Source organism: Rhinolophus hipposideros, assembly GCF_964194185.1.
Source record: "Rhinolophus hipposideros genome assembly, chromosome: 21".
Classification (NCBI taxonomy): Eukaryota; Metazoa; Chordata; class Mammalia; order Chiroptera; family Rhinolophidae; genus Rhinolophus; species Rhinolophus hipposideros.
The window spans coordinates 18,628,104-18,651,459 of record NC_138067.1 but is presented as its reverse complement, the minus strand read 5'-3'; the positions used below and the strand labels follow the sequence as shown (position 1 = coordinate 18,651,459).

The 23,356-nt window shown below is 35.9% G+C and overlaps 1 protein-coding gene across 3 annotated transcripts in view; it reads right to left on the bottom strand.

Moving 5' to 3' along the window:
• The window catches only part of NFAT5 (nuclear factor of activated T cells 5), a 98,719-nt gene extending 77,475 nt beyond the window's left edge, over positions 1-21,244 (bottom strand). Inside the window, exons 1-2 of one of the 3 annotated variants that reach the window (XM_081031041.1) lie at positions 20,833-21,231; positions 19,039-19,092 (exon numbers count right to left, since the gene is read on the bottom strand). In XM_081031041.1, the coding sequence (XP_080887167.1) occupies positions 19,039-19,092; positions 20,833-20,905 (127 nt within the window). In that variant the 5' untranslated portion in view covers positions 20,906-21,231. Of the gene's footprint in view, positions 1-19,038; positions 19,093-20,832 lie in introns of all 3 variants that reach the window. The other 2 variants (XM_081031042.1, XM_081031046.1) reach the window with 2 other exon arrangements.
• Between the last annotated feature and the right edge of the window lie 2,112 nt (positions 21,245-23,356).

The window sequence follows — 23,356 nt, the reverse complement described above, 5'->3', positions numbered from 1 at the left end:
CTAGGAAAACTAGGATAAATTCAGCCCATTAACAGCTAAGGCTGAAAATGGCATCTGGAAAAAAAGTTCTAACCTGAAAACAGGTTAAAATATAAGTTTTTATATTTAAGAAATTCTCAAAGTTTATATTCTTATACTGTACCAAAAAATTGGCATAATTTCTTGTAATAATAAACTCAAAAATTCAATTTACCATTTTTCTACTTTCATTTGCTCTCTTTTCCTCACCCTATTCTATACACCCACAAGTTTTAGAATTGCACCCTTTTTACCTGTATTCTCAAAATTTGTTAAAAATGTAACTGCTGCAATACTAGAGATGAATTAAAGTTGCTCTAATGGCAAATGACATTCCACTTTCCTTCTTAGATATTTCACTATAACATCTTCTAGAAAGAGAAGGAGATAAAGGAACTTAGTAAAATCACTTTTTAACTTGACCAGTTAAAATAAAATTCTAAGATTTTGTTGTTTAATTAATTTATTCATATTTAGTAAGAATATGTACATATCTATACTATTCAAAGCACACTGGAAACCTAAAACCAGTTCATTCATTTTTGGCACTAAAAGAAATGTAGTTAAACTTGGTATTTTCATGATTCTTCAAAAAAAATAAAATTGCCATTAATTTTGAATTTTAAAAAGGATTACATTCCTAAATTACCCAGGCAGAAAATGGATGTGAATTCATTCTTACATCCATGCCTCTCTACCCAGTTTCCAACTCCCAAGTATAAACACTACTATTCCAAAAGTAAATTACTCCACTTAAAAATTTCAGAGACTAACCTAAATGAATATTAGAAAGAAATCAACAACTGAATAGTACACTTAGATCAGTACAGTTACTTCAGCTTTAGGGTTTACACTAATTCATCACATACCACACTGAAATTATGACACACAGTATTGTTGAGGAGATAATTAATATTTTACCACGAGTAACCTCAGTTTATCTCTGAAAGAGCAAATACCTAACACTGAGACTGACAAAGAGGTAATCTATCACAATTAGGAAATCATTGACAACTAAAAGAAAATTCACTTCTATCAATGATATATACCTTTAAAAAGATAGAAGCATTTAATTTCAAGAATTCCAAGTAATTAAACTTTAGTAATATCTCAAAAGCTAAAGAATTTCAGATTTTATAATGTATCAAATATATTATTTGCTTTAAAGGATATAATATCTACAGTCCTTATACACTGAACAAAGAATCAATATACTGTTATTATTAATAAGCATTTTGTTACCTTTTTAACTACAATGCATTTTTTAAAAGGATGAATTGAGGAGAGTGATTAAAAGATGATAAAACTGTCAGTTTCCTAAGTATTAATACCCTTTAAAACTTTAAGCTATTAACATTATGAGGAACCAAAAGAATTACAATTTAATCTTAATCCTGTAAAGCACATGGAAACTACTCAAGATCTGTGGCTCTTTGGAGTTTAAAATGATTATAAGCTTATAGATACTATAATTTTTGATAGAAGAACATCAGTGACAACTAAGTACTATGTATAATCCATAAGAAAATAATCATCATTTCCCTCTTTAGGGAACTTTTAAATCAATTAGGAGGAAAACGAACATCCCAACATAAAGCTTAGCAAAGGATAAGAATAGACAATTCAAAAAGATATAAAAACGGCCAATATATACATGAAACATATCCAATAATAATGGCTAATTAAAAGAATAAAAGAGCATAGCATATAAAACTGTAATAATTTTTTAAAGATAATACTTGGTGCTGGCAAAAGTTCAGGGAATTGGTATCGCTAATGGATATAAATTGGTAAAAATTTTTTGGAGGCAACAGATATCAAAATCCTTTAAAATGTGTATATGCTTTTTCCCAGTAATTATACTTCTTTAAATTTAAGGAAATTTTTAAGGAAAAAAACAGTTAAGTATGCAAAGATGTATATATATGAGAATGCTCTCTACAGCACTGTTTATAAAAACAAAACTAGAAACATCCTAAATGTCATTAACAGGAGGGTGATTAAACTTATAATGGCGATGACTGTACATCCATATTATGAAATACAATGCAGCCATTAAAAAAACAGACATAGATCTATTTGGATCATAGAAAATATATTGTTGGATGAAGGAAGCAGGCTATAGTATAAAATCATGTAAAAATAATCCCATTTATGTAAAACGTATATGCATAGAAATTATAATGGTTATCCATGAGATGGGCTTTTTTGTGATTTTTACTTTAGTCTTTATATTTTTTATATTATTTGAAATTTTTATAATAAAAAACAAAGCTAAGTTATGCCCATTTTATTAACCTATAGTGTGTTCAAAATATGCTAAGAGAAAAAGCAGATTACAAAATTCATAATATGATCCTATTTTGAAAAAAATTAATAAATATGAAATGTCCAATATGCACAGAAAAAAAAGTACAGAATGACATACTTACTGTAAGTCAAAATGAGAAGAGTGGCTATCTCTGTGTGATAGGATTACATATTATTTCCCTTTTCTACTTTATGTGTTTTATACTTTTCACAATGGCCCAACTTTTTGTAATAAGCACACAAAAATACAACTTTATTATCTGAAAAAAGTAAGCTTTCAATATTTGAAAATTTTGTATTAAAAGTATCTTAAACACCCAAAAAGAAAGACTTGTCCTGAAAATTAACTTTCTTTCCTTAAAATACATATTCAATTTATTCTCAAAATATCCAGAGCAAATTGGAAATTCACATTCCAATAAAGCACTAGCATAATAAAAAGCATTATTTCATGTCAACTTCATAAAAACCTTGCTAAAGAGGAAAGGAAGATAAAAGGATAAAAAGAAATACGATTCCCAAAACATAACACCGGTATTTAAATATGTTTCTTGACTACAAATTCTGTCAATTTTTCCCACCACACAGGTCCCTCTTGATTAACTGAATTGCTAATAAGATACAATAGGAAGTAATTTTTCCATGGTGGCCAGCCTAGACTCAACTATCTAAAGCTTTTCCCCTTCATTTTATCCACCTAGAATAAGAAAACTGAGCCTCAAAAACCGAACATCCTGCATAGTACGATCATTAGTAAAGAAAAGATGGCTGGCCGCATTAGTTGCTCTTGTACTAGCACAAATTCTTCTTTTTACACCCAAGGAAACTTTGGTACTATTATTCCTACATCAGATAAATCAAGATACCACCCAAAGGAAAATGGCCACAAACACAGAATGCCAAAAAGACTAATACTGATGTTTATTCTGATTTAAAATGTGATGTTTTCCATTTTTTTCTTTGGCACTAATAATCGTAGAATAAAAGTTTTTCAAACTTTTCAAAAAAAATTGAGAAACTATAATAATAGCAACTTATGTAGCTTATGCTAGACACCATTCTAAGCACTTTGCTTATATTAACTCATTTAATTCTCACAACCCTATGATGTAATAAGCTCTATTATCAACAGCATTTTACAAATGAAGAATCTGAAGTACAAAGAAGTCAATTAACTTCTCCATGCTGCCACACAGGTAGTGAACAATATAACCAGAACACGAACTCAGGCAGTCTTGCTTCAAGACCCCATGAAGTGGGATATTAAATGTTCCTATATACCATATTTCCCTGAAAGTAAGACTTATATTAATTTTTGCTACAAAAGACACATTAGGGCTTATTTTCAGGGGATGTCTTATTTTTTCACGTACAACAACCTACATTTATTCATGTACAACAATCTACATTTATTCAAATGCAGTCATGTCATCTTCTGGAACATCATCATAACTCTCCAAACCTCGAATTCCGGCTTGAATTTCTTGCGACCCCATCTCCTGTAGAACCATTGGCCCCAATTCTAATGTCCAGCAATCGGGCTCTCCTTAAATGAGAGCACTTCTTGTCCATGTAGCCTGCTCATAGCGCATTGGCAACACAGCTGTCAGTGATTTTATCCCATGAATTCTTCACCCAAGTCCCGACCTCTTGCAGGCCAGGCTTCACAAAGTTTCCACGCTGATTTCTCTCCATTCTATTTTCAATGTAGTCATTGATTTCCATGTGCAAATGGTCCTTGAATGGCTTGTTTGTTGCAATATCAAGAGTCTGGAGATAGGCAGTCATTCCTGCAGGAATCATTATTTGATCTATTCTTCTCTCTGCAAGGAAGTTCTTCATGTCTTTAGCACGGTGAATGCTGGCTGAATCCCAGACCCAGCAGACCTCTTTAGCCACTTCGCAAAAAAAGTGGCAGCATTAAATCGACCCACCTTCTTATAACTGCTTGTGTGCACCAGGCTTTTTCGGTTTCAAGAACATAAATGCCTGAAACACATTCAACCTCATCTTTCTTGCCCTTAGTGATGATTTGAGGTGGGGCTTTCTTTCCATCCAGATGAATTGCCAAAATACAGGTAACACGTGCACTTGCGTAACCAATGGAGGGAATGTAGATTGGTGAGCCCCGCCCCCCTCTGATCAATTGTTATTTGAGATCCTTGGCCCATAAATACTAGTTTCATCCACAGCAATCATGTTGGAGAGTTAGTATTTAGAAAAGACGATGCCATCAACAAAGGACGTGAATGCAAGTGTACGTTTAATAACTTCAGTATCTTCCAGCTTAAACAGTGTTGTCGATCTTAGAGACAGTTCATATAGCTGAAGGAAGCCATCCAACCAGTATTGTGATACTTTGACTCCTTCTGGGGATATTTCTAACTGTGGTGCCATTGCAAGGGCAAATGCTTGAATATCAGCTCTGCGCACAACCAAAGCCTTTGCTCTCCTGTCAGCAATCTGTTCACAAATGATGTCTTCCAGCTCAGGAAATAATGGTTGTCAACCTGATCCACACTTGCACTTCTTAGCGTTTCCCTCATCCACCTGTTAACTGAGGTTATCGTACTCTGTTCGCTATTTTAGACCATTTGGAGATCCAACTTCTCTTTGCAGAAAACCGTAAGAGTCTTTCCCCGGGACTCCTCCACGAGTTCTTTCTTGTACTCAACGGAATAGCTCTTTCTTTTGCACTCATCTTGTCTGGGGTCAAAATACTATTCCATTTAAATCTACCATTAAATCAAGTATTAACTGAAGACTTACGAGATAGGAGTGGCAACAAAAATGATGCCAGTTAAGAATGATGGTCCACACAAACGCAATGAAAAGTTGCAGGCACCAAAATTCAGAAAGCGTTTATTTATTTCACACAAGTTCATTAAGTACGTCCGTTACGACACACAACGTATTGAATTATGAAGATTCATATTAGACACAACCAAGTCCATTTGTTACCAAGCGCACATGTTATTTGTGCGTTGTGTCTGTACTCTGATTGGTCATTCGGCAATAAGTCTCAAGTTCATCTGTTTACATAGGCGTTTACCTCTCATCCAAAAGTGCCTGCTTGGGTATTTACAAATACATAATTAGAATTTATATTATCAATTATTTAAAGTATTAATGTCAATAATATTATTTATTTATATTTAATTATATATAAATATTATAATTCAATACATCCATCATGTGTTGCAACAAACGTACTAAATGTTCCATCTGCCTGACAATCTTAATTGGGGCTTATTTTGGGGGTAGGTCTTATATTACCAGCATCCTGAGAAATCATGCTAGGGCTTATTTTCTGGTTAGATCTTATTTTCGGGGAAATACGGTAGTTGGGCATTAGACCTTGGAATTGCATCTGCTGTAAAACAGAGAATAGGGTCCCACAACATAACATCTTAGTGACCCTATTTCAATAAAGAAATTGTGTGAGGCAATAAGAGAGCAATTACCAGTGGGCTGTTAGAAAACAACTCACCTTTGAGACAATTAGAGACTCAATGTCTTCTTACCGTTGGCCCCAAGTTAGCCATTAAAAAATTATGTTTAAAAATCTCATAGACACAGACAATAGTTTAGTGGTTACCAGAGGGTAAGGTGGGTGGAGGGAGGGAGATGAGGGTAAGGGGGATCAAATATATGGTGATGGAAGGAGAACTGACTCTGGGTGGTGAACACACAACGGGATTTATGGATGATATAATACAGAATTGTACACCTGAAATTATGTAATTTCATTAACAATTGTCACCCCAATAAATAAATTTTAAAAAAATTATGTTTAGAAAACCGAAAAATAATTATGAGGGACAAACCTTATTTTGTCAGGCTAAGGGATGGGGAAAGCCAGAAAAAGCTATACTGTGTTTCCCGGAAAATAAGACCTAGCCAGACAAGCAGCTCTAATGTATCTTTTGGAGCAAAAATTAATATGAGACTTCATCTTATTTTACCATCTGTAAGACCATCTGTAAGACTGGTCTTTATAATATAATATAATATAGCATAATATAATATAATATAATATAATACCAGGTCTTATATTAATTTTTTGCTCCAAAAGACACATTAGAGCTGCTTGTCTGGCTAGGTCTTATTTTCGGGGAAACACGGTAGAATACAACTTGAAAACTTAAAATAAACCACTTTAGAATTTATTTTCTCCTTTTATAATCTTCTAACCTGAGACAAAGTAACTGTGAATGACAATTTTCCAATATTTACAAATTGAAATTCAACTGAGTTTTATTTTAACAATATAAAGAAGAAATAGTACTGTTCTGTATTGTGAAACAACTCTCCCTGAAAAATCCTTAACTTTGACTAGTTTTTTAAATAAATGCTCAAAACTAAAATGATTAGGAAACCATGATTAGGAAACCACTTTGTTGTATACCATAGCATTTCCAAATGGACAGGGTTCTCTCTTCTGGACTATATTACAGGGTCCGACCTAAAATGATTTTTCTAGAAGAACTTACTTCTCAGTTCACTTTTTCTGTTTCATTTTCCTCATACAATAAAGGAGTGCTAAATTTCACTCCTAAATCTATTTGATTTGGGAGATTCCAAAATATAATTTGCTTCTATGCTGGTTGACAGTGTTGTTTCTGAAAAGGTCTAGCGAGTTAAGAATACTTCTTGGTATAGATATATAAGAGAACAAAACACATCTAAATTTAAGGGTAAATGCATCTTTGGGTTTACACAAACAAGTATGGTGAGAACACAATTACTCAATAGCTATCTTTCAGCTCTAGGTTACCTTTGTATTTTTAGAACTAGGCCCCACCTACCTCTCCCCTTCTGAAGCTTGCCATCTCAAGCAGCCCATTCTAATTCCACCAAACGAGTGAGTATAGGCAACCCTGACTACAGAACTAGTCCCAAGTATTCTTAGGAGTAAGTCGGTTTCTATAATTACGGTTAATATTAAAAGCTTCCAGGCCAGTCAGAGTATTCATCAGAAAATTATTACTTGGTAAAAGCACTAGTCGTTTTACAAAAATTATTGTAAATTACCAAAGTGCCAATTTACACACGAAACATTATTTATTCACAAAATCTACTTGTGCAAAGATTAATGTGCACTTACCAGTAAACATACAAGTACTGGTCAAGATTAATTTAACTTTACTAAATTGAATTCTGTTCATATTCTCTCATTTATTCTCAAACTTAAAACTTGAGCTGTGGCAATAATCTAAGAAAACATCCTTTAAATAGAAAGTATGTTAGTTAGTAATAAATCAAATTAAAGAAAAATAAATTAAGTACTTTATTGTTCACACAAAACAAAAACTTACCCAGGCCCTTTGATGCCTCTTACCCAGGTCCTCTGATGAATACAATTATACCTATATTTAGTCTAAGCAGTTATCCAGGGTCCTCATTAACTACTACTAATGTCTAATTAATAATACAAATACAAAGAGAATACCTTTTTGCGACTTAGTAGGGTTTATAGTTTCCATAGCTACAGAAGTTTGTCTCCCTTCACTAATGCAGCTTTTCTTCTTCCTGGCTCACCGCCACAATTCTGTGACATTTATCAGAAAACTGCAATCCTCTTGCTACTACTAAATACTATAAACATTTGCTTTCCAGAAATCAACAAAATGAATCAACCATGCATATTAATAGTCAAAAAATTTCCCAATATAAATGAGGTTAATGTGTCTACTTCATGAATTTTTCACAGTCACCTATACTCTAGTCTGGCACATCAAAATTTTGTTTTTGATGTAGCACACTCAATCTCCCATTTACATTTAAAGCTAAAGATTTGGGGTCCCATGTAGAAAGCAAGAGAAATTCACACTTTATAAAAATTGAATAAAACCATGATTTACACTACTAAAATATACTTTATTAAATGGGAAAATGAAATATTCTACTTTCCAGGTGCCACCCCACATTTACTTGTCTCATTAACTTTACAAAAACACTTAGTGTATCTTAGACTCTTAAAATTACTTTCTTTTGTCTTTTAATATATATTTTTGTGGTAAAATATACCTAACATACAACTTAACCACTGTATCCATTTTTCAAAGTATACAAGTCAATGGCACTAAATTCATTCATAATGTTGTACAACCATTACCACCATCCATTTCCAGAACTTCATTATCTCAAATGTAAACTCTGCACCCATTAAATAATAAACCCCCATTGTCCTCTCCTCATACTCCCTGTTGACCACTATTCTACTTTCTGTCTCTATTCTAGATACCTCGTGGAATCACAGAATCATTCAATATTTGTCCCTTTGTGTCTGGCTTATTTCACTTAGCAAGTGTTTTCAAGGTTCATCCATGTTGTAAGATGTTTCAGAATTTCATTCCTTTTTAAGGGTGAATAATATTCTATTATAAGTATACACCACATTGTATTTATACATTTATCTGTTGATGGACACTTGGCTCGGTTGCACCGAGTTGTGCAACCATCACAATAATCAATTTTAGAACATTTTTAACACCTCCCCACAAAAAACCCAAACTCTTTAACTATCATCCCTCTAACTCCCCAACCCCCACCCAACCCCCAGGAACCAGTAATCTACTTTCTGCCTCTACAGATTTGCCTATTCTGTACATTTCATGTAAGTGGAATCATACAATATGGTCTCCTGTGATTGGCTTCCTTCACTTAGCATGTTTTCAAGGTTCAACCATGTTGTAGTGTATATCAGTAATTCATTCCTTTTTATGGCTGAATATTATTCAATTAAATGGATATATCATATAATGAAGTAAGTCAGACAGAGAAAGACAAATAGTGTATGATCTCACTTATGTGTGTAATCTAAAAAACCAGAAAACTGAAGTCACAGAGAACAGATTGGTGGTTGCCAGAAGCCAGAAGGTGGGGGACGGGACAGATGGAGTGGAAAAAATGGGTGAAGGTGGACAATGGTACAAACTTCCAGTTATAACATAAATAAATTCTGGGGTTGTAACGTACAGCATGGTGACTATAATTATCAATATCATATTGTATATTTGAAAAATGCTAGGAGAGTAAATGTTAAAAAGTTCTCATCACAAGAAAATATTGTAATTATGTGGTAATGGATGTTAACTAAAGTTATTGTGGTAATCACGCTCAATATATACATTTATCAAATCATTATGTGATATATCTAAAACTAATATAATGTCGTATGTCACCTATATCTCAAAAAATGTTTTAATTTAAAAAAATGTCAATCATAGGAATAAAATGACCAAAAAACCCCAAACAAAAAAAACCAACTCTTCTGGACTTAAAAATCTCATAATTCAAAGCCTAATTCCTAGCAGAAAAAAAAGTTCAAAAACTATTCTTAACTCTTAACACAATTATTCCAAAAGTTGTAGTATTATACCAATGAAATCAATATTACAAGTATGGTAGTGCCAAATTACTGTTTTAGATGCTATACTGCTTGTAGAACCCTGCAGAAATTAAAAGCTAAAAAATTCCTATTCAGTGTTTCTGCACATGAAATAAAAAATTTAAAATCTACCTATAAATAATATTGCTAAGTCTGATTCCCCATTGACTTATGTTTTTAAAGTGAAGTTCCTGGAATGTGACAGCTAAAAATTACAAGATTAATTTAGTTGTTGTTAGGGGGATGGGATTTAACAGGAGTGACCCTCACATGTACCCACACACATACCCCACTGAAGTCCCAGAGAAAGTATGCCACGTAAGAGGTGAGAAATCTAGTTATGTAGAGATGATGTTACGATGTTCAGCAAAAAGGTCTATTTCCAGTTCCACAATCACCTCATATTAACTGGTTATTCTGTTATGTGGGGCACAGATTTTTGAAAACATTTTTATTAAGACCCACCTCCCCAAAAATAATCCTCCCAAACATAGAGGGGGAAAAGAAAGTCCTGTTAGGAAATAGTATTATATTTTCTGATAAAGGCACCAGACATCTTCTATGCTATAAAACTAAGGTCATACCTCTAGCTTTCTCAATTATCCATGGTGTTCCTATTATCTACTAATTTAACTAACCATTCTAGATTCTTTTTTCCCCCAGTCTATCAAATGTAAAAGTTTCCTTAAGAAAACTTCTGCTCACTATATTACATAGCCATGCATTTTGCCCTAAGCTGTCCTTTTCAAGCTTCAAGAAAACTTTCTTATTCAAATATTAGTGAGCAAATCCAACTCCATTTTCATCTTAATTATGAAAATCTTTGTCTTCAATGATTAAATAGCTACAGTTCTTTAAAGGCCTAAGTTTCCACCTGCAGCAATTATTATTTAACCTGAAGCTTTCTACAGGGTTGTATATAACTAGAGCACAATCCTCTCAGATCTCCAACACCATGTCTTTTCTGGTTGCAGTAGTCATTCACGTATTCATTTGTTCAATAAACATCAAGCACCTTTCAGATACAAAGCACTTGTGCCACATGCTATGAGACTGCAAGAAAATTACCTTAAAATTACCATCTAGTATAACTTTTTAAACAAAACTGGACTTCACTAAATGTTTTTTATGGTTTACTCTAGCTTTATTTCGGTGGCTTTTTCTGATATTCTGATTATCATGGTTTGTGTCTCTTTTCCTGAACACATGCATCATCTAGGATTTCAATATTAAAGCTCTCCTAAGTTTTGAGAGCCCTTATTTCCATAATTTTATTAAAAATTTCACATACTGATTCAGTACAATCCCTATTAAAATCACAGCTCATTTTGCAGATTAAGAAGCTGATCCTAAATTCAAATGGAAATTCAAGGGACCCTGAATAGCTAAAACAATCATGTAAAAGAAGCAAAAGTTGGAAGATTCATCTTTCCCAATCGCAAAACTTATTTCAAAGCTCCAAAAATCAAGACAGTATAGTACTGCCATTAGGATGGACATATAGATGAATGGAAAAGAATTCAGAGTCCAGAAATAAACCCATACATCTCTGGCCAATTGATTTTCAAAGATGGTGCAAAGACTATTCAATGAGAAACAATAGTCTTTTCAACAAATAGTGTTAGGGCAACTGGATGCCCAAACGCAAAGAATGAAGTTGGACCCCTATCACACACCATAAACAAAAATTAATTCTAAATGGATCAAATGTTAAGAGCCAAGACTATAAAATAACTCTTAGAAGAAAATGTACATGTAAATCTTCATGATCATGGATTAGGCAATGCTTTCTTAAATATGACACAAAGCATGAGCAACAACAAAAATAGATAATGTGGACTTTAACAAAATTAAAAACATTTGTGCATCAAAAAACACTGCTAAGAAAGTAAAAAGACAATCCACAGTTTTGGAGAAAACTTCTGCAAATAATGTATTTGATAAGGGATTCGTATACAGAATATAAAAAGAAATCGTACAACTCAACAATAAAAAGACAAAAAACTCAACTTAAAAATGGGCAAAAGCCTTAAATAGACATTTGGCTACACTACAAACATAGGAATATATGAGAATTAAGACATCTTATGACCTTTATGTCCCTTAAAAAAAAGCTTTCCCTTTTAGAAGGTTATGGAACTTGAACAATGGAAATTAAAGAGAATTTACACTGTATAAATCCATTTATATGAAATTCTTTAAAAGGCAAAACTAATCTATGGTAAGGAAAAACAGATCAGCAGTTGCCTGAAGGGCTGGAGTAGGGAGAATTGACTACAAAAAAAAGCAAGAAATAGCTTTATGGGGTGACTAAAATGTTCTGTATCTCGTCTGTGGTGATTACACAAACTTATTAAAAACTCATGGATCATTTAAAATGGTTTCTATCTGCATCTCTATAAAGACTGTTTGTTTTAAGAGAAAAAAGGGAAAAAGATACAAGAACTAACAGCAGAACCAACAAGCAAAATGTTGAGGGTACCATGAGAAAATGGAGATATGGGTAGAAGGGGAAGATTAAAAACGGGGGTGGGGAGTAGGGGTTAAAAAGAAGAACCAAAGCAAATTAATAAGGCCCTATGCAAAATATCAATATTCATAGAGCATTTCATAGTCTTCAAAGTCCTCTAACATTTCAGCTGTCGTTCTTCAAAACTCTTAAGTAAGCAAGGCTAATAATGTCTCCGCTGAAGAAAAGAAATGCTTATACGATTTTCCACAAAGTCTCAAGGTCAAACTAGAATTAAAATTCAAATTTTTTAATGCCTAACAGAATTTTCAGGAAGTTTAGAAGCAAACACCAACCATATCAAGAAACAGTACCAACTCTTGAGGCTCTATTAGTACTGTTTTTTCTGTTGCTCATCTCTTTCCAACTTCATTAGGCTCAGAAATATACCAGCAGAAATAGGGTAGAATAATTTCTATGCTTCCATGAAACAATTGCCAAAGAAATCAAGAACCTCACAGCACCCTCCATTTCTAAAGCAATTCTCCTTAGGTGGTGGCTTGCTTACTCTCCCCTACTTTTCACTTTTGAGCACCATCATCAGTCAAGACAGGTGGTTCAACCAGTGATGTGCTTCACCTAAATCTTAAGACACTCACCAAAGCCAGGCAATAATTTGCTTATTTTGAGTGTTAAAATATTCCCCAAAAGGGCCATAATCATAGTCTTTTTTTCAAATACTTTTTTTTAACTTTTTTATTTATTGTTTATTTTTTTTATTTAAGTGTGTTTTTCCAGGACCCATCAGCTCCAAGTCTGTTTCAATGTAGCTGTGGAGGGCACAGTTCACAGTGACCCATGTGGGGATCGAACCGGAACCTTAGTGTTAAGAGCACCGCGCTCTAACCAACTGAGCTAACCAGCTGCCCATCATCATCTTCTTTATTGATTTTTATGTGTGGCTTATAGAATTTCTCTTATTACTTTAAGGATGCTGTTTAGCTAAAGAATCCTATACAAAGTACTCTTTTTACACCATCTGAACAGTGATGAAATCTTATTAGGGCCCAAAATGTAAATGCCAATTATCAAATGTTTGTCCTATAAGAAAGTCATGATAAGCTCAAAATTCTGAGGTAAAATTGTCAGGTTTCAAATTCCAGCCTCCTCCACTAGCTATGTAACTTTGGGAAAATTAGTGAATCTCTGTGCACCTCAGTTTGTTCATTTATGAAGTAAGGATACTATCACACAGGATTTTTCTGGGGATTAAATGTGAAAAATAGGTATAATATGCTGATATACATAAATTGCTCAAAAAATATTTTCAATTATACTAACACTGAAATTAATATTCTTTCTTCTCTTTAACTACCAACACTGTTTCTTTTAACATGTCCTTTAACAAAGATTGCTTTAAGTAGATTTTTTAAAACTAAAGCTAAAGTTATAAAGGTAAGAATAATCAACAACTTAGCTCACTGTTAGAAACTTTTCTGTTCTTTTCTCACCTTCAAATACAAGTACCAAATTTACTAAAGGACTAATCAAAGCATTTCTGAATGGGAAAAACCTGATAAACATTCATGGCTGGCCAGTTGTAATAATCGTCACCTACAAGTAAAGACAGTATTCCCCCCTTATCCATGGTGGATACATTCCAAGACCCACAATGGATGCCTGACACCTCAGATAGTACCAAACACATACATACTAAGTGTTTTCCTATACACTCATTCCTATGATAAAGTTTAATTTATAAATTAGGCACAGTAAGAGACTAACAACAACTAAAAATAAAATAGAACAATTACAACAATATATTGTAATAAAAGTTGTGGTAATGTGAATTTGGTCTTTCTCTCTCTCTCAAAATATCTTTTGAATTGTTTATTTCGGGAATTTTCCATTTAATATTTTCAGACCATGGTTGCCTACAGATAACTGAAACCACAGAAAGCTAAACCGTGGATAAGAGGGGACTATACATTGAAAATAAAAGCAAGAGGAAAAACATCTATTTTTCAATAGTTATTATAAATAAGAATAACTGAAAAATCTCATATAGCACAAAGTCAGTGGCTTTTTTATGTACTGACTACAATAAGAAACATTTTTCTGTACTACCACTTGCAAGTTTTAGGAGACTCCTGGAATAATTATAGTCAAGAGTCAATTAAGAGCAGGCCAAGAAGCAAGCTTCCTAGAAGCAAGAAGTTGGGATAAACTAGGTACGATTTTTGTCGTATATTTGAACTTCATTTCCATAATGATATTTTTCGTTTACTAGATAGGAATCAATAAGAGATTAACAGATACTAAACAACAAAGGAATCTGACAGATTGTTTTAATGTTAAATATTTTCAACAAATCCTTTCCAATAAGATATCATCATATATTTCTTCACGTAAGAGTCAATGGCCTAACTACCTTACTAATACAGACCCGAGGAAGAGAAACAAATTAGGACTAATGGCAATTCAGAAATATATTATAAAGTCAGTTAAGACACTGCTGATTTTGTAGGTGTCAGATGGGCACTTGTCTCATTAGGGAAACCACTTCATGGACGGTGTAGATGCCTGACCACTGCAGTATATACCTGAAGCTGAAGCTGAATAATACTGAATGCAAATATAATTTTATATATATAGACATACGTATATACGTATACATATATATACGTATACATACGTATATATACGTATATATAAGTATACGTATGTATATGTATATACGTATATATAGGTATATGTATATATGTATATATATACGTGTGTGTATGTGTGTGTGTGTGTGTATACATATATATATATATATATATATATGGTCACAGGATGTGGAATAGAGCATAGAGAATAGAGTCAATGGCATTTTAACAGCTATATACATGTTAGAGGGGTAGTAGATTGGGAAAGGGGCTTACCACATTGTGAGGGGTGTAAATGTCTATTTGTTTTGTACATCTGAAATTTAAAAAAAAGACACTGCTACTATTTTTTAGGATTTTCATTTATGAACTATAAAGTATAAGTATGCATGATACCATATCAAATAGATTGACACTAGTAAAAAAAAGTTTATTTTCCTCTAATTGTAATATTTCATATTTTCTTTTTAAAATCTTTCAGTCTTAAATGTTTAATTCACACCAGGAATGCATCATATTGGTGTTTAGTTCTTATTTAACCAGCTCTTTAATTTGATCCATCCATCATATAATCTCTTAACTCATGCTTTTAAAAGGACTTAAAATTTGTAATCAATTCTTTTTATTACTGTATTTTTCCAATTTATTTTTCCTGTTTTATGATTTTCTATCATCTTATCTTACAGCTCTATATTTCTAGAATGACCGTTTAATCTTATTTGTATACTTTTAGTTTAACTTTTTATCTGTTTTTTTACAAGGCAAACAATATAGGCCATAATTAATATTTTTCATTACAGAAAGTGTAAGACATGGTATCTTTTTCTCTGTAGTTGACCTTTTTCTCTAGGCACTGCAAAGAATCCTCGCCTTCAAATCTGAAAACCCTAACTGCAAACCGTCTCATCTTTAAAAATATACACAAACTGATTTCTTTAAAGAAGGTAGGGAAAACGCAAAAATAGAATCAAAAAAGTAAAAACTTGAGTATATATTTTTTTCCAGGATTCATTTGCAAGTTATTTTAAAAATAATTGCCACAACAGGTCTTTTATTTACTTATTTTATTAAACATTTCACATGTAATTATGGGTTTATCAGAAACATTATTTTAATGGCTACGTACTATTGTGTTAAATAGGTAAGACCCTTTTCCCATTGTCAGGCAATCACCACATTAAGTTTAAAAAGTAGTAGCAGAACTATGTACGGTGACCTAGTTAATTAGACTTATTGTGGTGATCAGTTCCCGATATATACAAATATTGAATCATTACATTGTACACCCGAAACTAATACAATGTTGTATGTGTTAACTATACCTCAATAAAAGAAACTAATTTCCTATCTTAAAAAAGAAAATAGTAACAGCAGGAAGGACCAGCATTGCTATGTAGGATAAATGCAAACTTAATTAAATGAGATTTTGAATATATTTTTAAAGTTTAATAACACCCAATAGCAGGTTTTCCAACCTTATTTGCCTAAATTTGTGAAACGTAATGCTATATAAAAAATGTAACAAGTTTTATAATAATTAAATTCCCCTCACTCTAGGCTGAGTTTTTAATTATTAGATGGAATCTAGACTACTGATATAAAGCATACATACATCTTTACTAGGCAATACTTCACATTATTATATAACATATGTCAGTATAACATAGTACTAGTTAAGAGCAGACTCTAAAGTGAGACTACTTGAGTTGGAATCTTCCCAGCCTATGGTAAGATTCTGTGACTCCCTATGCCTTGCATCCTCATCTGTAAAATGGGATAATAATAACCATCTCAAATAGTTGATATGAGATTCAGTGAGTTCATATTGGTAATGTTCCTGGCACATAGTAAGCACTACATAGATTGCTGGTGTTTAAAAAAACATAATTTAGCTACCATTTATTGAGCACTGACTATGCGCTAGGTAAAATGCTTTTCAAAAATTTGCCTCACAACCATGATGAAGATACTACTATTGTTGTCCCCATTTAAAGATGAGAAAATTGAAGCATAAAAAGATTAAATGACCAAGCCGAGACCACACACAAATGTCAGAAGAAGGATTTGAACCCAAATCTGACTACAATTTCAACAAAAATTATCAACTATACTATTCACTAGAAACAGCAGCCTCCTGCTACATTGTAGCTTGAAAAGGGGATGGGGGAGACATGAGAGACTGTTGAAATAAACTAGAATATGTATTTCCTGGAATAAAATAGAGTATTTTAAAAATTAATATAAGATATGTCATTATAATACAGAAGTATTTATGTATGAAATGATATGTCTGATATTTGTTTTAAAATAATACAGTTGGGGAAGGGGAGAAGATAACAGGAAAGATTAGACATCCATTAATAATTGTTAAAGCTTGGTGATGGGTGCACGGGGGTTCGTTATTATCTCTACTTTTGTGTATTCTTTAAAATATCCATAATAAAAGGTTAAAAACAGAAATAAGGTGCATAGATGAAATACTTTCATTACACAAGCAAACAACTTTCTCATGACACCATGTATCAAAGATATAAAAGGCCATGGCATACTTGGTATTTATATACTTTCTGTAAACAGGTGGTCTTACTTCAAATATTTAAGCATCCTCTCAACCAAAATGAAAAATTAATGCACGTATTCAGGCACAAACATGTAAACATACATACTAAATGACTGTCTACATTGCCACCAACTTGTTAAAAATATTTGCTTAAATAATTAACACTTTTTTCGTATCTTTTTCCTGCCTAATAATCTCTTTGATTATGACACTCTGGTTTGTTGCCCAGAAAATAGATGGGTTTGTACAGATAAATATGATTCCACAATATGGTCACAAATTGAACAATATGAATAAAAACCAGAAATCTGCTTCACTAAGAAACACTTCTAATAATTCCTCATCTAAAATTGTAGTTGATAGTTGATTTTCATACTGATACATATCTATGGGCTTCTTATAAGTGTAAATGTAATCAATAGTTTGAGAACCTTTTATATGTTCTATTACAGTTAAAACAATTTAGCTGATACTAAAGGAGAAAGAAAAAACACATTTATTAAGCCAGACACTATATATACTACATATTTTGATACAGGTTCGCTCACTAAATTTAAGAGGTTATATACATTTTCATAGAAAAAACATTCAAGTCTAGAGAGAGGTAAAATCACTTGCCCAAGGTCATAGAGCTAAAAAGTAGCTAAATAAGTATCTAAATTAAAGCTCAATTAATTACAAAACCCATTTGTTCCTCCACTATACCATACCACTACATAGGAAGCAAAACCTATACTCAACTCAAACTTAAATATAGGGCCTTTTTTAAGTGGAGCACAAAATGTTTATGTTACCGGTTACATATATATTTTACAGTGGCAGCTTGGCTTTGGGTAAAGAACTCCAACTAAAACACAAAAAGCATTCTTTCTGCTACTGTGTGACCTTTTTCCCCCCACATCTCTTAATCTCAGCCTCAGGTTACTCATCTCTATAATGGGGAAATTAACATCCTTGCTGTCCAATTCCAGGATTATAAAATTCAAAGATAATATATGTAAAATCACTTCAAAGACTGGAACAACACAAATATAAACTTTTTTATCTTTAAATGCTAAAAGCACAAAATAAAGTGTTCTGAAATAACTCAGTTGTTTAAATTATTGTACAGTCTATTAACATTTCTAGAACTTTCTAAAATTCTTTTTTCTAGGCATAGTTCAATCATCATCTCTATTACTTGGCTTTACTCATCCTTAAAAACAATGCAATAGTAATGGCATCAATGCTTTTGTAATAAATAATTAATATATCATTTTGAAATACTCAGCATATAAATTCTGAATTTTCAAACTAAGTATGTGTTTGATGTCACTCTTTCAGTTATATTCATGATCTTGTTTGAGCTTTTTCATATTCAGTTTGTTTGTAAAAAGCTGGAATTCTAAGATAAAACACCCAACACATAATTTTTAATGATTTTGTGGGTTTTTTCCCAAGGTTTCTCAAAGCAGATACAATAGCAAACAAGCACATCAAACACAGCAACAAAATCCACCAAAAAAACATTCAGCTGCTCTAAAAGAAGGATCAGTCTCTTTAAAAGAAAACTACATTGTGTGAGTTTGCAAAGTTTCACACTTTCTCATTTAAACTCCATTTCAGAGAAAGCCTTTGCATACTCACACAATATGCTTTAAAATGGCACTCTGCTGACCTTCCAATAGTCCAGCTCTATGAAAATTCTGTGATGGGTGTAACTTCAGAGAATCTGAAAAACACAAAAAGCATTAAGTACTTTTTATGCTGAATGAATTTTTTTTTTAAAGCCAAGGATAACATAAATCTCTTATATAACTAGCATGTATTTTTAAGCGCTAAAGCCCATATTTGTGAACATATTCTCTAGGAAAGGCTGAATTGCCTCTACAGTGGTCTCTTTGCTAAACTTAGACTTTCATAAAGCATTTGTTTCATGGAAAATTATCAGATGATTGCTGCATAAATGGTGTTAATGTCTTGACTATTTTTAGCACCCAACTGTACCACATTTGCCCTCCTCTAAGAACCATCTCTTGTTATAGCCTTCTGACACTCAAAACTACATTATTACCAAACTACTTTAGGTAACATTGCCCGAAAAACATCTTACAGGATGGTGGTGACTGCCAACTAAAGTCATCACAGCAATAGACAATGGCTACAGTTACTAAGTAGGACTCTGTGTACAAACTCAATCGTCAGTCTATAAAGCCCAGTACCTTCCAAAGTAATCCATCTCACTCCAACTCACACACACAGTTTGAACACACGAATGTGAAGCTGAAGTCCCCCTTTTTGGAGCGGGTGAAATCAGCGGACGCATACATCAAACCAAAAACTGAAAAACACGCAGATTTCTAGGGAAGAGGTCCATAATGGCACTGTTTTTTTTTTTTTAATATGGTGAAATGAATAACTAATAACCCAGTAATGTCTTTTGCCCCCTCCCAGGGGTTTAAAAAGTGTTGACGAGTGCAGTGGGAGCATTTTGGTTTGATGCCCCTTGCACAGGGAACCTGTTCTAACACATTCTCGTGGTGTCCAGTATAGGAATTTAACCCCAGTAGAGATCAGCGCAAGTGTGAAAATTTTAGATCCAGGGAATCCCCTTCAGGCTTGAGCCAAGAGTTTTAAAAATGGGAATCTCTGGCCCTTGCTCCCCTCCCTGCAACGAACCCTAGAACCGCAACGAAATAAAATTCTCAAAGGACCGCGTCGGTGCCTGCGCTGACACCCCTGGGACAGGAGAGGAATAAAACTAACAGAGCACCCCGTATCTTAGTAAAAGAGAGAGAGAAGTAAGTAATTAGAATGCCACGGGGGTGTAAAGAGAAAAGATAGGAAATTGGGGCCCTTCCCAGCAATAAGATGACGAGGAAAGGCGTCCAGAACGCCGGGTCGAGGGGGGCCGTCCCAACAAGGGGAGGGAGGGGACTAGGCCGGAGGGAGCGGGGGTAGAACGACGACGCGCAAACAACCCGGAGGGGTAGAAAAATGGTGACCCTGCGCCCAGAACCGGCTCCAGGCCACGCCGCCCGTTTGGGGGCAACTTTGCTGGGGAGGATGGTCCTGGTAAGAGGAGCCGCGGCCCCACGCATCGCGGCGGCCCCAGCGCGGGGCCCACTCCCAGGCGATCCCCGAGCGGGGGAGGCCGGGGTCGGCCGCGCGAGGAGTGTGGCGGGGCCAGACCGGCCGAGGCACGCTCAGAGCGACTGGTGCCGCAGAGACCCGGAGGCCGACGGCATTTGGGCCCCGGGCGGCCGGCGGCTCCGCGGGGGAGGGGCCGCCACTCCTCCCCGGCCCCTTCCACCATCACCCAACCCCATCGGCCTCTCCCCGTCGGCCTCTCCCCACCCCCCAGGACACGCCATCCCGGCCCGGGCTCGGCAGTCGCCCACGCCGGGGACCCTCCGACTCGCGCGGGGCCCTGCCTCCCCGCCCCCACGCCCCAGCCCCCAGCCTGACTCACCTCGCGAGTACAGGGACTTGGGCGATTCCAGGTCTAGGTCCGCGCTGAGCAATGAGATGAAGTCCGAGGGCATCGCAGCTCGACCCAGCCCGGCCCGAGGGCAGCGGGTGGGGGGGAGCGGCGGTGGCGGCGGCACCTCCTCTCCGGGACCGCGGGCACCGAACCGGGGGCGGCGAGGCGAGGGCGGCTGCCGCTGCCTCCTCGAGGGCAGTGACTTCCACCCGTCCGAGGACCGAGGAAACGGTGGCGGAGTGGAGGGGAAACTCCGCAGGGACTAAATCCCGGAGAGCCAGGAGGGGGGTTCAGGGCGGGGAAAGGGAGTGGGGAGAGCCAACCGGTCCGTTTCGTGCTTCTCCTCAGCGAAAACTGACGGTCGCCACCACCGCCGCCGCCGCTGACAGAAATCTGAGCCCCGCCCCCCGTGGGGCAATGCGCAGGCGCGGAGGGGGCGCCCCAAAGCGGGGAAGAGCGGGGGCGGCCGCCGGAGGGCGGGGAGGCGCGCCGTGGAACAGCATCAACAAGGGCTTCGCTTCCTGCCGCCGCAGCTGGGGTTGCTGTTCCCCAGCCGGGAAAGGGCCCCGCCGGCTGGGAGGGAGGGAGGCTGGGTGGTGTCTGCGCCTGGGGCCCCGGGGAAGGAAAAGGTATTTGCACCGACCTAGTGGCGACGAGCCTAACGCGGCCGGCGCAGCGCCGAGCTGAGCGCAAGAGACAGACCCGGGGAGCCGAGGTGTCTGAGCGAAGAGGGAAAGGACCCCAGAGCCGGGCGTGGCCGGGGCGGGTGGCTTGGGGTCTCGCTGTAGAATGGAGTTTCTCCTGGACAGCCACCAGCCCAATCTCTAAATTGAGTTGGCCAAAGGACTGTCAAACTCATATCTTAATTAAGAAATGGCAGACCATATTCTAAAAACCTCGAGTTATTGGTTGTTTAAAGTACCTAATCTGCCTTGCCGTTGCCCCCTCTCCACCAAACGTCCTTTAGAGGCTGAAAATTAAAAAAAAAAAAAAAAAAGTCCAGATTGTGCTCCGGTGGCCCGGTTTATTCGGAGTGGGAGATAGAAGACAGTTTTAAAAATTGGATCATATGAATCCACCTGGCTGTTCTAGAGGAAAAAAAGAAAAAAACAAAACAAAACATAAACACAACTCTTCCAAGCAGTTCTTCATTTTTTACCATTGGACTAGGCAAGGACGGAGGAAGAACACATTTAATTGCGTTTTTGCTATTCTGTTCATGGGGCCAAAAGTTTCCGTTGCAAAAACTGAAAATCCTCACCTACACCGCAGACCGTTTCCTGACTCTAATAGACTTCTGAGAAATTTTTAATCAAGTTATTAAAATATCAATTGGAGTGCAGGGTATGCACGTTGGAAATAATTTTAATCTCATGTAGAATACTGATGCCATCAGCCACCTGGGCAACATTTTTAAACTGTTTGAGTTGGTTTCGTTTTTGTTACTTTATCTACAAAGATAGTTACAAATCATAAAAAATAGTCTGTTGTATTACACACACACACAACTTATAAACCTTTTTCCCCAGGAATTCAGGCATATCACCTGGACTTGGAGTGCTGGGAACAGAAATAAATTCTCAACAAAGGAGGCCCCGGTGCAGGTGTCTCTGGCGGTGAGGCTCTTTGTAAAGCTTTACGTGCAGACTTAGAATTTAAACTTGTGTCAAGTTTACCTATGTTTCTATTTGAACATGTAATTCAGATTGCCCAACCATCTTCACTGCATTCTGTGTAGTAATTAACCCCGTCAACATTTTCTTCCTGTCAGAAGTCAGAAAACTTTTTAGGGCCACGCCAAGATGGCAAAGCAGAACATAAAGCTACCTTCAAATATCCATCACCACTGTATACTGTTGTAACAAGTCCCAAAGGAAGACCCTTCATAACTGGTCAGAGCCCCACTCATTTGAGAGAGGAAGACTCAAACCCCACATTGCTCAACAGCTCAAGGCCTAAGCCAAAGCTTTTGAATCCAAGAAGGAGTAAACACCTGTTGTAGACTTACCCCCTCCATTAGTCAACACATAATGCCAGAAGAGGAAATTGCAACGCGCCAGGCAGAACCCCAATACTAAAAAAAGTTGGGTGAATCACTCTGAGCATATCCCTTTTCCCCAGACCTATGTAATCATTCAACAAACTTAGAGTATAGGAAATCCCCAGTTACTGTTCTGACCCTAATTAAGAAGTCAAGAACTGACGAGTCCTCTTCCTCTTTTTCCCCCCAAGTACAAGTGCTTCATTGTATATGTTAATCAGATTTCCCATGATTAGATAACAGAAAAATGAAAATGGGTCCCCCAAAGTGTGATGACCTAGACTGAATTCTCCTAAACTAGGATTCTTTGGACTCAGGCCCCACCCCATCAGGCCTTGCAACAAACAGTGATTATATCTTAATGGATATTTGAAAATTCAGTGGTTTCCCCCATCATGTCCTTTTACAGAGACACATTTTTGAAAAACTTAAATGCCATGTTTTGCAGCAATAACGTAGAGACGTAGAATT